Raw genomic sequence first — 18,851 nt, forward strand, 5'->3', positions numbered from 1 at the left:
GAGTTCCTGTGTGATGTGCTCTAGGTGACCCTGCTCTGGCAGGGGGGTTGGACTAGATGATCTTTCGAGGTCCCTTCCAACCCCTAGGATTCTATGATTTCTATGATTCTATGAAAAAAGTCCTGGACAAGTAAAAAATAAAAATAAAAATAAAATATATTGGCCTTCTAGCACAGCTGAATTGAGCTTGAATGATTAAAAAAAAAAAATAAATCATAATAAATAAGCCTTTATAGTTAATTTCCCCTTAGATATGTCTTGAAGTTGAGTTCAGCTGAATCCAGCTACCAGAGAAACTGCACAAAAACCTGCACAATTATTAACACAAGTGGAATCCAGAGCTCTATTAGCAGTTTATTGGTTTCCTCCAAATTGACTGAAACATGCAGACACATCCACAAACCCTCCAAAAGGAAACCCATGTGTGTACTTGCATAAATGGTTCAGATGCAGCTCCTTGTCAATAATATTCAATAATATCTTTCCCGCGGAGAATAGTTACTACACCAGATTGAGGGTGCCCATGCAGAAATACAAGGTTCACTGAAAAATAACATCTGATTAACTGACATGGTTGGAAATGTATTTGTATTTCTCATAGCAACAAGGTTTCTTCTGTGAGAAGAAATTGTGGAGTATCACATCAGCCATCATTATGATTTTCTAAATATATGGCAATAATTAAAGCTATTTGGAATTTTATCTCGTGACTTTTTTTTTTTTTTTTTAGATACAGGCTATTTAATTTTACTACATACTACATAAAAAAAAAAAAAAGCAAAATCATTATTCAATTATTTTTGTCTGCCTTCATTGTAAACTACTATAACAGGCATCTTAAATTTCCTAGGAAAAACAAAACAAAACATGCAGGCATTTCTCCCTTCACAGCAGGTCCTCCAGAAGGACAAAAATGTGTCATACTGAGGAAAACATAATCAGTCATGAAAATCTGCAACAGAAACAGTCACTACTGCTTATGTTATTGTTACAATTCTGTTAAAATACATAATAGTCCAACAATTTAAATATTCTAAAAAGCCCATCTGCTGCATGGCTCTGGTAATAAAAGCAATTTGTAAAACAGCCACGTTGCTATTTAAAATACCTGGGAAAGCTACTGACAAAAACATACTAGTCATTTGAAATCTCATAAAAATAGCAAATCTTAGCCACAAAAATTATACAAAAGTCCTTCATCTTTTCATCAGTTGGGTATGTCTGGTGATTTTTCCAAACTGCATAAATATTGCTGGCTTATAGTTGGATTTTTTTGTTGAGGGTTGTTGTTGTGTTGGTTTTTTTTCTCTCTCCTGAACATATATAATTTCTATTAATAGTTGTATTTCATTATGCAAAACCACCAGAAAGCCACAAATTATCCCCCAAGTTCTTCTGGGTAACCTCCAGCAGGACTATATTACAGCTGTGTATAGAAGATCAGGTAATGGCAGCTAAACCCTTCCTAAAAACTAGATTCTTTTTTTTCTGATGAAAACCACACACAGTCTGACAAACAGAATTGGAATTAATTTTGGTTACTCTGTATGAAGGTGAGAATAAGAGGGATCCCCTTGAGGATCCTCTTATCCCCTTGAGGGATTTTAGTTATACATTTCCCTATAAAAATTCCATAGAATTAAAAAATTTAAGAGTTAAGGTAAAAAAGATTAACTGGTTTAAACTGTCAGAAACCAGCAATAATTACAATTACTTTTGACTTTTAGCCAACTGTGACAGTGAAGCCAGAGAAAAGAAAGGCATTTCAATTATTAAACTCAATACTGTTGAGAACAGAAGTTTTAATACATTTTTCAATCACACTTTTGATACTAAATCTCTAGAACACGGGGCAGGGTAGATCTGTTACTCTTTACACATGACAACAAGCACTGGGAAATAAGGTAACCCAGTGAGCTCCAATGTTCTTCCATCTCTGACAGCCAGGTAAGTTTTAATTAGTTTGCTAGTTCAGGGCTTCCTAGAAGAAATGCAATTCTGTCATTTCTAATGTGTTCTCATGATCTGCTAATGGATTTATATTATTTTTGCCTCCAGCTCAGACAACCTTCTTGTCTTATAATTTCTTCTAAATCAATTCATACGTTATCCATATTTTCTCATCTGGAACACTAATGAGGTTGTCTAAAATTCAGTTTTAATGCACTATTCTCCTGACTTACTGAGGTGTTCTTTTCAAATCCACTCCACACTTCTGTATTACTCCCCAAAACTGCACTAGGAATCAGGGGATCTGCCACCATTTGAAAATCTGTCACTCATGTGCCTATAGATAGACTGAGATCAGAACCTCAATTCCCCCACACACACACATATAAGCAGACAAAAAATGTTTGATTAGCATTTCTGGAGCCCAAAAACACATGTAGAAGCATTTCTGGTTTTTCAAGAGTCTCCAAAGTTATACACAGCTTGGAAAACAAGAAGGTATTCTAAATATTCAACTGTGAATGCCAAATTAAAAGGCAGATTTGTCCTTGTGGTGCTAGAAATCACAGGATCAGAGAGATTTTGGCAGTACCTCAAGATGTCATCTATTCCAAACTCCTGGTCCAAGAAGGACTGCATTCAAAGTCAGCTCAGGTTGCTCCTGAACAGTTCTGCTGCATTTTGTAGCCATTGAATCTCTCTCTTCTATCCAGTGACCTCTTTTTATAACTTAAGGAAGAACTTCACACCACTATGATTTCAGTGTTAAGCAGTTCATACAAATCTACAGGGGACTTCACTGATCAAACTGAACAGGGATTAAACATCTATCTATTTATTTACTTGCCAAGAGGAATATTCAAGTTATATGTTCTCTTTAGGAAGGAAAGAGCTTTGAAACTTTTTAAGGAGATCCAAATGCATGTGGAATGTGCACATGGTATCTTGTGGAGGTTGTCCCTGCACAGGCAGATTGCAGTCTGGAGCCCAAACAAAGGTAAAGAAGATACTATTCTTGACTTGACCAGACTGTGTATGTGATTTTAAGCAGAACAAAAGAAAAGTCTTTAAACTGGGATGATTGTTAACTTATCAGGGAAAAACAGAAAGAGCAGCTTCCTTAAGCTGCTTTGACTTAAGCTAAAAATGCAACAGATAAACACAATCTGAAGGTAGCACATTTCTCATCACTCAAAGCTTTCATGATTATGTTCATGCAGCTCACAAAAACATGCTTTAGTCAAACATACTTTATTGGATTGAAAGTAAACAAGTAAAGCTATTTATATCTCTTACACAAGAAAATAAATTACATGTTCAAACAGGTTTTTCTACATGACCATACTAACTAGAAACCTATGAAATGAAGAAATCAGAAGTGTTCATAAGTGGTGAATAAAACACTAGTCCAACATTCTTCTAGTCACTCCTGCCTGCATTTTATTTTCCCTTGATGTCCTGAGCTGTTGCTAAAATAGAAATGCATTGTTCCTCATCAAAACACAAAGGTAAGGAACTTGGGCAGCCTTAGTTTCCTCCACTGAAGAAATTGATGTAGTTCAACTTGTCATTTCTTAATTTACATTTGCTGATGCTTGCTATCAAATAGAAATCTAGCTAAACCAAAAGTTAATCCAAGCAACCATAGAAACAAGAAAACTACAAAGGTAATTTCACCTCTTGGCTGATACATTCTGAGTGAGGTGTTGGAAAATAAAACAGTGAAAGGAAAACAGGAAATTCACTCACAGAAGACTCAGTAATTTGTTCTTTTCATAACAGACAATGGTTCAGAGCAGCTTCACTTCCTATGCCAACACCAGGATCAGATTAACAGAGAACTTGTAACCTTATTTCCAGTTGGTATGAAAAAGAATTCAGGATTTTAGCCCATCTTCAATATCAACAGCAAAGAAATCAAGGTTTATAATGGAAGTTAATTACATGTTATCAACATGTGAAATGAAACGTATATCTCTTTGCCTTTCAGTCTGTAAAGCTGTTTACACTGTTAGACTTTCATGTCAAGAATAACTTGTAAAAAGACAACAATTTAATTTTTTTGGAAAGAGACTCACTGCAATGAGCATAGAAACCATACAGAGACATCATTTTTTGGGGAATTAAAGAAGTAGCTATTTATATTTTTCTCTGTTTTACTCTGAAAACAGAAACATCCCATTCGGTCTCACAACCAAAAGAAGGCCTACACTTCTCTCCAGCAGACCAACCTCAAGATCCACAATGTCCATGAAAAAATGGCTAGTACCAGGTTGGATGGAGAGGTGGGGTCAGCTGGCATTAGTTTTTAACATAATGAGCATTCCTAGAAGAAAAATTACTTCTGTGTATTTTAAATAATGGAGCTACCTATCTTGAAGCTTACTAGAAAAAAATAGGTGTGAAGGACCAGGTATTTCCTCACACAAACATGAAATGCCCTTTAGGTCAGCAGTCATACCTGACTTAAAGACAGCGGCTCCACCTGGCGCTGAACCCTCTCGGGGAGGGGGGGGGAGGGGGGGGAGCTGCTGCGGGGGAGGGTCCGTGGCCGGAAGCAGGGATGGGACAAGGTCTCATCTGATTGGCTCCATCCCTCATTAATAAGTAAATCAGGTGTGTAACTAAGGTGTACCCATATATAAGTATTGAGACACAAGTTCTTGTTATTTGATGCTTAGAAGATATTTCATGTGCTTTAATCACCCTTTTTGAACTTCCTGCCCCAAATTGCTTTGTTTTCCCCACAATAAACCATGCATTCGTAAATTCTAATTGGGGATTGGCTGCTGTTATTGGAAATATTAGTAAGCACTGAGCAAGTCACTCACTCGAAAATTCAGTTCTGAAGCCACTGCTCCTCTGTGAGAGGCGATCGCCACGTGCGGACCTCTCAGCAGACCCTGACAAGCTAAATACACTCCAAAAAGGAGATATAATAGGTCACAGATCGCGACAATAGGTTACCAGCTTCCCAATATTAATGGCAACTCAGGAATAGAAAGGCACCAGGCCATGGACTCAGCAAATTGCACCCACACTGACAGAAGTTTGATGTCTACTCTCACACTTCTCTGGACCACAGAAGCTGCTGTCCCTGTTTTAATAGTTCCTTTGATTTGGTTGGTTGTGTTTGTTTTTAACGTCTTCCATGGTATAATAACAAATCAAGAGTATGCATTCACATCAGATATTTGTCTTAAATTAACCGTTTAATAAATTTCTCAGCTGCTTTTAAAAGACAAACAAAGTAAATAGTTGTTGCTATTCATTTCTGCTCATACTTTGAGCCTATTCATTATTTAGAACAAGAACTTCAAACATGTTTGAACAGAGCTTTCCACCAGAGATCACAAACAAAAACTGTTCAAGTTCTTATTATCAAAGATTATTAATATAATAAGGTACACAAAGCAAATATAGCATGATAAAGAAAGAAGCAAAACAAATTCAAGATACTTGCCTGGGTAACGAGTGGCTCCAATAGCCTCTCCACTGTGAGAGTCCTGATTTCCAAACTTTTGGGGTCCCATTTCAAAATGATGGGTGACGTTGCAGAAGTCATACTCCCTGCAACAGACAAAATTAGATAACATCCATGAAAATTAATAGTGCAATATCCAAATATTGCACATAATTTATTTATATATTAGCATATATGCTGTTCCTATTACATAATAAATGTTTCTCTACAATCTGCTCTTGTTACTCTATTCCCAAGAACTCCCAGGTGCACCAATGCCACATCCACTGAGTGCTTAAATAATAATATTTTTTTAAAAAATTCTCTCCTGTGCCCCTTAAGAATAGATACCCCATTATGCTGTATTTATGTTGTCTGGGATATATGTGGCAAGGTTTTGGTGGGGGTGTCAGGTGGGATCTGTGAGAAGAGGCCAGGGGCCTGTCCCATGGTGGATGCAGCAAGGATCCACCACAGGACACAGGTGAGCAATAATGGTGACACCTCTGAGAAACCACAGGTAAGAAAGGAAAAAAATCTGCCAGACAGCATGAGAAGTGAGGTAAAGAAAGTGTGAGAAACAATCCTACAACCCCAAAGCTGGAGCAGAATGGGGAGGAGGTGCTCCAGGGACAGGAGCAGACATTCCCCTGCAGCCTGTGGAGCAGATCATGGTGAAGCACGTGTCTTCCCACAACACATGGAGGACCACATCAGAGCTGATACAACTGCAGGCCAAGAAGAACCCAGCAGATGGGTATGTCCTGAAAGAGCCACATCCCATGGAGAACACATGCAGGAGCAGTTTTATAGTTTACAAGGGCTTGTAGTGAGAGAACAAGGGGAAACAGGAAGAGGGCAGATTTAGGTTAGACATTAGGAGGAAACTACTGTGAGGGTAGAGAGACACTGGCCCAGGTTGCCCAGAGAAGCTGTGGCTGCCCCATCCCTGGAAGTGTTGAAGGGCAGGTTGGATGGGGCTTGGAGCAACCTGGTCTGGTGGGAGGTGTCCCTGTCCATGCAGGGGGGCTGGATCTAGATGATCTTCAAGGTCCCTTCCAACCCAAACCATTCTATCATTCCCTGAGTCTATGATTCTGCTCCTTGAATAACAAACCATTTAATAAAGCTTAATTCTTCAAGGTTCTTAGCAAACGCAAAACAAGTATTACTGGTTTATTCAGGAGAATGTCTTGACTGATGACTGTCACTCAAAATTACCAGGCTAGTAGTTCTATGCAAAATTCTTTCACAGTTTTCAAATGCTTTTCATTGTGTCACCAGCAGAGAACTTCACATACTTGCTCAAAGAGAGGCATATCAGGACTCCCTAATCAATGTATTTATAAACCATATATAAAAACATCCCCCAGTCTGCTCTCCTTTGCAAATTTTTCGTGGCAGAATTATCTGATACTATCTCATGTGTGCTAAAATTGCTGCTACTCAGTTTCCACTCTTCTGCAAAAAATCATCAGGCTTCATGTTTTACAGTGCTGAAAACACCCATACATGTGAGTAAAGAAAACTATGAGATAGTTTCTAGATGCTATACAGACAGTTAATGTGGGAGCTATCTTCATTTTTCCAATAATCTTAAATTCTTTCAGAACCTGTTTCTTTTTTATGTAAAGACAGTTGCTACTCCTGTTGGCTTCTGTATTCAAAAGGTGAGTTTTAAGTATATAATTATTCTAGTCAATAATTCATGATACTTATAAATCTGTCAAATATAGTTTCTTCCCTTTTAACAAGCATGCTTTCCCTCACTAGTCATTAACATGACTCCTCAAACACACACCTCTCATTATATAAAAATATATTCAAAGTTCTAACATGGTCCAAAGCCTATCAAAGCAAACTCATTTCAGTGGAGGGCAATTGTACAGGTGACACAAAAGAGAACCTGGATGATCAGTTGTTTCAATCAGAAGATGCCTCAGTTTCAACCTTTACTAAGAAATAGAAAAAAATATCCTTCAAAATTCAGTATCAAAGGAGGAACAAAGCTTTCAACTATAAAAAAGATACATACAAGAAGAAGCCTCATTAAAACCTAGAAGGAAGTTTTTAATTGGCAGTAAAATCTACCCCAGAAAAACAAATTAGTAGATTTTAAAAGTCAAATTGATGCATTTTGCTCAACATTGCTCCAGCTGCTATCACAATAGACTTTTTAAATGACAAGAGTAAAAAAGGTGTCATCTGCCCAAGTGCAAGTGTACACAAAGATGGAATATCTTTCTGGCTTTTCTACAAGAATCTTCCTAGACTGAAGAGGTGAATGGGGACAGCTGCCATGGGTAAAGGAAAGGATGCTAACTGTGTCTTACAAGTGTTTAACCAAATATTCCCCAAAAAATCAGCTTTAAGTACTTCATTGAACTCAAATTCCTTCAAAGCTTGCACCTGCTTTAGGGTTGTGCAGTACTTGTGAGGAAGACAACTCGTGAGCAGAGGATAAAGGCATCCCACAACATTTTTCATATAAAGATACAAGTGTTCCATGAGAGATACGAGAAGACAGCAGCCACAGAAAAGAAAGACCTCCTTTTCTGTTGCCTTCTAGACTAGACTGATACCCACTATGATCTTAAGCAGCTTAATTTTTCTTCCTCTTCCCTGCAGTTTTCAATTTATTGTAATTTTTAAAAAAATCTCAGCAACATACTTCAAGAAATAATCCATTCCTTCTTCAAAATGTTCACTTGCAGCCCAGAAAGCCAATCATGTCTTAGGCTGCATCTACAGAAGTGTGGTCAGCAGGGCCAGGGAGAGGGAGGTGGTTCTGCCCCTCTACTCTGCACTTGTGAGACCCCATCTGGAGTACTTTGTACAGATCTGGAATCCTCAGCAAAGGAAGGACATGGAGTTCTTGGAGCAAGTCCAGAGGAGGCCACAAAGGTGCTCAGAGGGCTGGAGCAGCTCTGCTATGAAGACAGGCTGAGACAGTTGGGGCTGTTCAGCCTGGAGAAGAGAAGACTCAAAAGAGACCTTAGAGCACCTTCCACTGCCTGAAGGAGCTACAGGAAAGCTGGGGAGGGACTTTTGAAAAGGACTTGTAGTGAGAAGACAAGGGGTAATGGATTGAAATTGGAAGAGGGAAGATTTAGGTTAGACATTATGAAGAAATTCTTCACTGTGAGGGTGGTGAGACACTGGCCCAGGTTGCCCAGAGAAGCTGTAGCTGCTCCATCCCTGGAAGTGTTGAAGGGCAGGTTGGATGGGGCTTGGAGCAACCTGGTCTAGTTGGAGGCAACCCTGCCCATGCAGGGGGGTTGAACTAGATGATCTGCAAGGTCCCTTCCAACCTAAACCATTCTATGATTCTATGTGAAATTAGGTTTCTTGTCTGAGTTCCAGCCTCTGTAGTTTAGGAACATGTACTGGTTGTTCTATGAGGTAGATCTCATAGAATTAAAATTCACATGGTATTTCTGTGATTGCAGAGTTAAGAAAACATTCTTAGAAAAAAGTTTTAGTGTAACTTATTCTCTTCTATTAATATATATTATCAACTGGCAACGCGTGATTATTAAGTTTGAAATTTATATAATCAAATAAGGAAAGTAAGTGAATAGCACTAATAGAACTTCTAAAGATGTAAACAAATTATTGTTATCTTGAAACTATCTGTGCATTATTTCAAGAGTGTCTAACTGCACTTTTTCTTTCTAGAACGTGTGCCAGAATATGTCCATCTCTTGTTTTAAGCTTTCAGATTTTCTTAAATACTCCAAAACAGAAATTACTCTATCCATTTGGTAAAAATTCTCCAATGTGAGCATTTGTTTAGGCAGTCTTGTCTTCAAAGCCTATCTTCAAAGAAAATAAATATTAACTTTAATCAACAATTTGTGTGGTTTCCACTATTATAGCCAAAAATCTATCTACATCATTGGAATTCTGCATTAATGTAACAGTCACCAAAAGTCTAACCCCATAACCAACCTTATCACCAGCCTTTCCAAACAGCAGAATTTTACTGTTCCTACAAATCAAAATATTCTACATGTGAAAAGACGAGTTTGTCTATCACTGTAGCAGAGGTCTCCTCCACAACAGTCCCCCTTCTACGATGCAACTTAAATATAACAGTAAAAATATTTCAACTCTACATGAGCAAAAGCAACATTTCCTGAAATAGATATATTTTTATTATTTTTTTTTTTAATAAAAGCATTGTCAAACAAGAACAGGCCTCCAGCTGTTAGTCCAGTTCACATCTGCAATGCAGAATGCTCCAGATATGAAAGACAGATGCTAAATATTTCATCCTGAATAAAGAAGATACTATTGTACCCTGATTCATTAATCTGTACAGATTCATCTGTAGCATTAATCTGGTGGCAATACTAGACGGGCAACACTGGCAGAACAGTTCTGTACTTCACACTGCATGTTTGCAACTGGAAGGCAGTTTTCATAGGTGACAAAAAGAAACGTCCAGCAGCAAGGTGGAAAGTAAGGTGAGTGGAAGCAGAAGGCAAAATAAAATAATAATAATAATAATAATAATAATAATAATAATAATAATAATAATAATAATAATAATAATAATAATAATAATAATAATAATAATAATAATAATAATAATAATAATAATAATAATAATAATAATAATAATAATAAATCTCATTTCAAAATACTGCATTTATAATAGCCTTAATACTTCAAGAGATTTATTTGAACTATTAAAAAAAAGTATGTTTTACTAATTATTCTCCCCCACTAATTACCATCTTGGCTTTCAGTCCACATGTGCAGACTAACAGGGCATTTCCACACATGCTTTAAACCACCTACACTTGCACAGCTGAGTGGCCAGTTCAGATCCTTCTGCACATTTCTCTCCTTGGCCCTTGGTAACAGCGCCCTAAGGTCCATCAACAACATCACCTGGTTGAACACTGACTAATCCTACAGAAGAGAAACGAGTTTTCAGTTCCCTGCCTGACTTCAGACCCACATGAATGACAGCACCAGCAAGAAGCAAAGCTCTGAATATGGAAGTGGAGGTGCAGGGGAGGACAGGACTGTGTTCTGAGCAGCAGCAAGGACACAGACTGGCTGAAGATGCCTGAGAAACTGAGTGACAGTCTGTGCTTCTTTGGTTTGCATCCTTCAGTTGAGAGTCATGTCAAAACAAACACCTCTCTACACAGAGCTGGGCTTCTGCGAAGAATATAGAATTCCTTACAACAGGATACACAATCTCTTGAGAAAGAGACAGAAAAATCTGACTTCACAGATGTATTTATGTGCGTCAGTGAGAGCTAGAAATCTAAACACACAAAGGGGGTTATTTTCTGCCAAATCACTTGGTTCCTTAACGCAACAAGGTGGAGCACAGGACATACTAGATCAGACATCAGAAATAACTAGGAATGCCCACAGTCCTAAAAACTCACTTCCTGACTGCTCAGGGGACAGCAGTGATACCTGGTGGTACACACAGGTGAGATTCTGCAGCACTGAGCAATGCAAATGTACACAATGACCTGAGCTGGGCGGAGCTCAGACACTGAAGGCAGCTTGGTATCCAACACCATTCTCCATCCATGTGCCCATTCTTTACTCAGACAAGAACAGAAGCAGAGACAGAAGGATCCAGAGAAGAATCAGTGTATAAAAACTGCGAAGGGAAATAAAGGGAAAATGCTGAGAGGATAGAGACTAACAATGAGGAGTAAAAGAGCAATGGAAAAGGGAATAGAGAACATCTTTTCTACAGATAAAATCACCAACCATTAGTCAATGACATCCCAGTACAGCCTCCAGCAGATCTGGCTGAAACCATCAGAGTTGACCTGGGCAATTCCCAACGTTTTGTTTTTTTAAGAAAGGATGAAGAAGAAAGAAAAAGAAAGAAAACATTAAAAAATTAAAAAATAAATTTAAAAAAACAGAATGGCATGGAAATATGTCTTGTTTATTTTGTTTCATAAATTTGACACATATCTTTTCTAAAACTTAGGCAGGAAAAAGCAAAAAGCAAGACAAATTAAAACTTTAGGCCCCACTCCCAAGCTTAACCATGCAAAGCATTTTTATTTGAGCTTTTCTAAGCTTTCAGTTTCCTTCTGGATCTGCAGCCCTCTCTCCTTTTGCTAACTCTCCACCTCTATGTTGGGTTGAGATTCTGGTCTGGCCTCAACAAAGCAAAGTTGTTAAATGGAACCAATCTTCTAGTGAATGAACCATTGAGTAAGTAGGCAAAAGGCCTTGACAAGAGAAGGATTATCCTGTTAACAAAGCCAGTGGGATGGTGACTGTGGAGAGCCCTGACACATAAACAGGAAAGTTACAAAAGGCAATAGCTGAGTCATTCACACTTTTCAGTCACATGAACTAGCTCATCTTGGAAGAAACTACACCAAGAGGGTAAACTGCCTTCAGAAATCAGAGAGGCCACAAAGAACTCACAGGTACAAACTGCAGTTTAAGGATCAGCGTAACAGAAAGGTTCCACCTACATGACCTGCTGCTGCTTCTGCTTTAACTAAAAGCAGTGAAAATACCTTTCAAAATCATATCATGGAATGGCTTGGGTACAAAGGGATCTTAAAGAACACCTAAATCTAACTCCCCTGTATGGGCAGGGACACCTCCCACCAGACCAAGCTGCACAAAGTCTCATCCAACCTTCCCCTGACCACCTCCAGGGAGGGAGCTTCCACAACCTCCCTGGGCAACCTATTCCAGCCCCTTCCTACCCTCATGGTGAAGAATTTCTTCCAGATGTCTAACCTAAATCTCCCCTCCTTAGTTTAAAATCATAGCCCTTTTCTTGTCACTTCAAGACCTTGTCAAAAGTCCCTCCCCAGCTTTCCTGTAGCCCCTTCAGGCACTGGAAGGTGCTCTAAGGTCTCCCTGGAGCCTTCTCTTCTCCAGGCTGAAGAGCCCCAATTCTCTCAGCCTGTCTCCATAGCAGAGGTACTCCAGGCCTTCTTTGGACCCACTCCAACAGTTCCATGTCCTTCCTGTGCTGAGGGCTCCAGCGCTGTACACAGTGCTCCAGGTGGGGTCTCATCAGAGCAGAGAAGAGGGGGAGAATCACCTCCCTGGCCCTGCTGACCAAGTCACTTCTGTACAACTGAAGATTTTTCCAAAAACGGCTCTGTAGTTACAGAGCACTTTGGTGCCTCCCAATCTAACTCTTCTCACAGAGTTCTGGACGTAATCAAAGCTTCTCAGCTCACTGCTGATGGGATGCTGGTTCAGCTGCAAGCCCAGGAAAACCAATTTATTTTAAATCAGGTCCTTGGTACAGATTCTATTCTCTGTGTTCTCTCTTCCATGATATTTCTCAAAAAATCACTGCAAATTCCTACTTACAGAACCTTTATCTTCAGATTAGCGTAGGTATGATCAATTTACATAAGTGACCCTCCTTTTTACTAATAAAGTCATAACTTTTTAAAACTTTCAAGATCTGTTCCTTCTTAAGACAAACATTTATCTCAGGTCTTGCAGAAAATTTAAAAAAAAATAAATAAAAAATTTCAAATTTAAAAAAAACCCACAAAACCAAAACAAAACATGAAGGAAAAAAGAAAAACACAAAAAAACCATTTTCATTTACTACATCTATTTACCTTCTCGTTCTTTTTTTGTTCTTTTATAAAACTGGCATTAGTAACACCAGGTTATGTTTCACAAGAGCAGAGAAGGCATCTTGGGTTTAAATGAGCAGGTTTGCTGCTCTTGCAACAGAGAATTTATATCCCACATTCCAACAGTTCTTAAAAAAAAGTTCTTAAACTTGGCTCTGTGACTTTGCAAGCTTCTGCTTCTGCATGTAGGAGTCATCCTTTCACTGAAAGTGTCTTATGTTCAGTTCCTCATAGTTGGAAACTACAATGAACTTTACCTCTGTATTTCCCTGCTCCTTTTCTTCATTTCTCTGGAACAGATCTTATTTCACAAGATTTGATGTTGTTGATCTTATTCCATGAAAACAATAATTGCTGCCTTCAGATGGAACAATTCACATTTTTTCCCCATGAAGAGTCAAATTTTCAGGTTTTTGCACTTTTCTGGTTTGGCTGGCATTTAAAGAGACTATTTCACTGCTAGTATCACTACAGTAGCAACACTGCTACTACCAACTCTACACATCTTTCATCGAACTGTTAATCATTTTAATTATTAGTTTTCTGCTCTTGTTCCTACAGATGTAACATTGTTTTCCTGCAAAGAACAAAATATTTTCATTATCTAAACTACAGATACAACCAGCCTAAATCTTGTAGAACTTCACTTTGAGACACGGGATGAGAACAGTCTCCCCTTGCCCTTCTGAAGTCTACAAGCTTCCATACTATGGAGAAGAAGCTGTTCCTTTTTGCAACTCCCTAATTAACACATTCAATATGACTGTTTCCAAACAAAGCACACAGTTAACATTTTCCTCAGGAATTAATATTAATGGCTATTAAAAATCTTTCTGAACATTCCCACCAACTTCTAGATGCACATATTGTCTTGTTGTTGGTATCTGAATTTGTCAGTAAGTTCATCAATTGCCTCTAAGAAATTCCTAAAAAATGTCAGGGAAATTTATCATCTAACCTTGCATTCATTAAAACTGCTCTTTCTTTAAACATGTTAAAGAAAGTTGCTCTATCCCCAGTTAACTTACTCAGATTAGGCCTCATGTTCAGAAAAAAGCCACGTGTGCCATTCCATAATTATTTAGTACTCCAATGCTGATGCATGTTTTAAATAAATCACAAGGCATAGAAAGACATCCAGGATGATATTAAAAAAACTTTTGTCTTCCGAGCTGCGTGTTTGTGGGTCTTGCTTTTGTTTCAGTAGTTCAGAAATACTGAAATAAAATGTGGCATAAGATCATAGAATCACAGAATGGTTTGGGTTGGAAGGGACCTTCAAGATCATCTACTTCCAACCCCCTGCATGGGCAGGGACACCTCCCAGTAGACCAAGTTGCTCCAAGCCCCATCCAACCTGCCTTTCAACACTTCCAGGGATGGGGCAGCCACAGCTTCTCTAGGCAACCTGGACCAGTGTCTCACCACTCTCACAGCAAAGAATTTCCTCCAATGTCTAACCTAAATCTTCCCTCTTCCAATTTCAATCCATTACCCCTTGTCTTCTCACTACAAGCCCTTTTCAAAAGTCCCTCCCCATCTTTCCTGGAGACCCTTCAGGCACTGTAAGGTGCTCTAAGGTCTCCCTGGAGCCTTCTCTTCTCCAGGCTGAACATCCCCAACTCTCTCAGCCTGTCCTCATAGCCAAGGTGCTCCAGCTCTTGGATCATCTTCGTGGCCCTTCTCTGGACTTTTTCCATGAGCTCCATGTCCTTCTTACACTGAGGGCTCCAGAACTGGACACAGTGGGGTATCACGAGAGCTGAATAAAGGAGGAGAATCACATCCCCTCTTTTGATGCAGCCCAGGACAGAGTTAGTTTGTGGGCTCCAGCGCTGGTGCCAGCTCATGTTGAGCTTTTCATCCACCATCACTCCCAAGTCCTCCTCTTCCAAAATGTTTTCAATCCATTCTCCACCCAGCCTGTATTTGAGCACCCTTATATTGTCAAATTAATTAACCTAATTAAAGATAATAAAGTCCATGTTTCTTATTCGGAACAGTCCTGTATTCAAAAAGAAGTAAAGCAGACAACCAGAGCACACATACCATTTCTAACATAAAAAGTAAACATCCAAAGCCATGACTTTCCAAGTGCCATGACTAATAAAAATAACTTTTAAAATTAAAAAAAAAATTAAAAAAATAGCTGTTTCTTTCAAAACCCACACACAACTTTGGAAAAATGTAATGTAAAGAGAGACACCAGAGAAGTTTAGAAATTATAGAAAGAAAAAAACGACAGACCAGACTCCTCAACCCAGACTAAGGTCAGGCAAAATTCAGTGAGTCAAAGCTGAAATTGAACAAGTTCTTAATAGAAATAAATGGATTTTTAAAATATTTTTTTAAAGGGGCAATATTTATGGGGAACAAGTTACAAGGACCTGAGATGGATTTTCCACCACTGATCATTTGGAATGCAGAACTTCACTGGCTCAGAAAGGATTACCTCTGAATCACCGCCTTCATTAAAAGATCTGGTGCGTGTTATGCAGGTGATTACACTGATCACAGTTCTTCAGTCCTGTGTGCCCTTCTGTCAATGCCTGAAACACACTGCTTCACTTCTTGTAGAGGGGATGCTTGGGTCTATCAAAGTATTCAACTATCACTGCACTGCACCTGGTGAATCTTGCTACTTCCCCTGAAATGCATCACAAGACGTTAAAAAACTCAACAGAACAAAAGCAGAGGATGGGATCTGGCTTCATTTCAGAAAATTCTGTACAGCCACGTAAACACTTTGAAGATCATTTTATGGTACACAACAAAGAACAAGGTTTCCAGAGAAGCTGATTCACACGCTCCAGCAACAACTAAATTCAGCTTTTATCAAACTGAATTCCAGAACCTTTGAACTCTAGCAGTGAATACTGTATACAATCTACAACACTACTTTTACATTAAGATAAGAAGTATATAGATCTAAGAGTTCCCACTAATTACAAATGTGCCAGCTATGGGTCAGACAGGCCAGAGACATCTAGAGTCTTATGCTCCATGGCAACATAATTCATATGGCTGGAAAGCCACTGGCACTGACTGGTACTATCCACTATTTCTTTACAACTAACCATAAAATACAGAGAAGTATTTGATGTGAAGAATGAACATGTTGGATCTGTTTGTTTTAAGCAGTGTTTCTCCAGCTTTAGCTAAAGGGATTGATTACAGAATCAAGATATGGAAAGATAACAATCTAGTGGCAGCTGATATTTACATTATACCTACAGAGCAGCAGCATAAAAAGTTACTACTATTGTAGGAATTTCCTAACCATAACACTATTTTAAAGTTTCCTCCATTATATCTTACTATGAAGAAAGTCAGTTTTGAAAATAGCTTTTTTTTTTGGAATAAAATCTGGCTCACATCCATGTCTTTAAGAAATTCAGGGTATGTTGCCACCCATCACAATGAGCCATCAATGTTCCTGGGTTCCACCAGGGTCCTCACAGCAGAATTAAAGAAAGCCAAGAAGACAATTCAATACAATTCAATCGCAAGGAGTGTCATCATCGTTTCTTCTCATTGCACAGGCATGGCAAGTATCCAACAGCATCCTAATCATGGCATCTTCATTCCTTAAGCCTGAAGAGCTTTCTGTTTTTTATCCTGTATTCAAATATCTAGTCACCAGGTGACACTCCACAGCCTCCTAGCACTTGTTCTGCTGCCATGTACTCAGCACTCTAAGCTTGTCCCTTTCAGCTATTTTGCGGTTGTTGTTCAATTGGCTTTTACAACATGTTTACATCTCACTCTAAAATCTCTATTTGTCTTCACATAATTCCACTGTGCCACAATATATATATTTTTTTTTAAATCATTCTTATCACTGCAGCTCCAGCTTTCTAATGTTGGAGAGCAGACTAGATGTGGCTGCTTCTACTCCACAGCAGTTCTGTTCACACTCCACTTTGCAACATGTTATCTAGTGCATTATTATCAGTCCATAGTTTTGCTTTCTGCATAGTACTCACAGCTAAACATTCCTTTTCCCCACCTCATCCATGAAGGAACTGTAGGAGGAAGGAAAGAACCACCCCAAGGACAAATTAGAGTCTACTACTTCTATGATTTCCTTTCCCCGCTCAGACATTTCATGACTTATTCATTCCTTTTTGTCTGAGATGTAATTGTGGTGTCCCCTTAGAATTAATTTGGACCTGAACCCAAGTCAACAATACCTGTAACACCTGCAGAACTTAAATAGCTCTTCAATAATCTTGTGTTTTTTAAAGGGCCCAAAATAATATTTTTAAAACCAACAATTTTGTCAGACTTGTGTTATTAAGAAACACTTGAAATATGGGTTGGGGGGGGAGGCAGGAAAGGATATTTTAAAAAAAGAGGCAGACCAATTTTTTTATTTTCTAGTTTTTGTCACTCAGCTGTCATGTAAATGGACATGTTATTTACAGCACCTAGAACTATAGTCACTGTTCTAGAAATCTGCAGAAATATCTCTTTCAAGTTAGCTGCTGATATGCATGATATGCCCACAAGTGAACACAGGACAGTTGCAGTAAAATTAGTGGCCAGTTTAGACTACAGCTGCAGTTCCTAAGCGATTGGGAGAATTTCTCAGATTCATCACTGTGACTGTAATTGGGCCCTACATCAACCCCTGCTTTGAGCTGGATCTACTTGTAGCTTTTCTTTCAATTAAGAGAACCAAAAATACAAGGGCTTTGAATTAGTAAAACTAGATTTTATTAGAACACAGCCTGGTCCTTTTAATGAAGAAAATTCAGAAGTACAGAATCAAAATGTAAGGTATTTTTTAACAATTCTATCTCCTTTATACCTTTTCCTTCCAGGGTAGATCTTTTTGTTTGTTCTTGCTCTTAGGTCTAAGCAGCTTTGTGGGTGTTTTTGGGTAGCAAGGCATTTTATTATGTCTTTGATATCCTGAAAAAGTCCTTTTCCAGCACTGTTATAACACATCTTCTTGGGTGTCTATTAATTATTTTTAAGAAGAAATCAGGTTTCTGGAAATGCTTCCAGACTTGCTGCCTCCCTGATCCACCATATACTTACAATTTCAACAAACTATAGATGACCAAGGTTGTAATATTTTATTTTATGTCCTTTCCTCCATAAATTAACTGATCTCAGGACTAAGTACAACATCTACTGATGTGCAAAATGCCAACCCACATAACTACATCACGTAGCTGTTTCTCCCTTCTTCCTTCCTTCCAACCAAACAAGCACCTCAGAACAGAATTGCTCTGAAGATCTTAAACTGGCTATGAAAATGATAGATGAAATTTAACTTTGAAAAATGCAAAGTGATAAAGCACAGGAAAAAGGACTAGGAACCTGATTACATACAAAATTATGGACTCTGAAATTGGTTATTAATACCCAGGAATGCAATGTCTGAATTCTAATAGCTTTGTGTAAATGTCAGCTTCACACAGAGTAGAAACCAAAAATAAAGTGAGTCTTTGTTTGGCATTGGAATATCCCTATGATAGGCATTTTATAAAACCATGAACACTACTTGGCCATAAATTTTCCACAAATAATATTGCAGAACTGAGAAATACACAGTAGCAACATGGATGGATCCAGGACTTCAAGGAACAACTAAATAGATTAAAAATCTTTATTATTAAAAAACTGAGGGGGAATAAAACCCAGTCAACGGAACCTGAAGTATCATGGATGAAGTGAAACAAGTGTGTGTCTTTCTCAATGAAAAAAAAAAAAAAAAAAAAAGAAAGAAAAGAGAGAGAGAGAGGAGAAAGAGAGAGAAGGAAGGAGAGAGAAGGAAGGAGAGAAGGAAGGAGAGAGAGAAGGAGAGAGAG

At 38.5% G+C, this 18,851-nt stretch overlaps 1 protein-coding gene across 1 annotated transcript in view; it reads right to left on the minus strand.

Moving 5' to 3' along the window:
- Positions 1-18,851, minus strand: part of CTNNA2 (catenin (cadherin-associated protein), alpha 2) — a gene marked incomplete at its 3' end in the record, with an annotated part of 427,358 nt that overhangs the window by 361,622 nt on the left and 46,885 nt on the right. Inside the window, exon 2 of the mRNA XM_009999054.1 lies at positions 5,414-5,520. Within this exon, the coding sequence (XP_009997356.1) occupies positions 5,414-5,515 (102 nt within the window). The remainder of the gene's footprint in view (positions 1-5,413; positions 5,521-18,851) is intronic.

The sequence above is a fragment of the Chaetura pelagica genome, unplaced genomic scaffold, assembly GCF_000747805.2.
Source record: "Chaetura pelagica isolate M959 unplaced genomic scaffold, ChaPel_1.0 scaffold366, whole genome shotgun sequence".
Classification (NCBI taxonomy): domain Eukaryota; kingdom Metazoa; phylum Chordata; class Aves; order Apodiformes; family Apodidae; genus Chaetura; species Chaetura pelagica.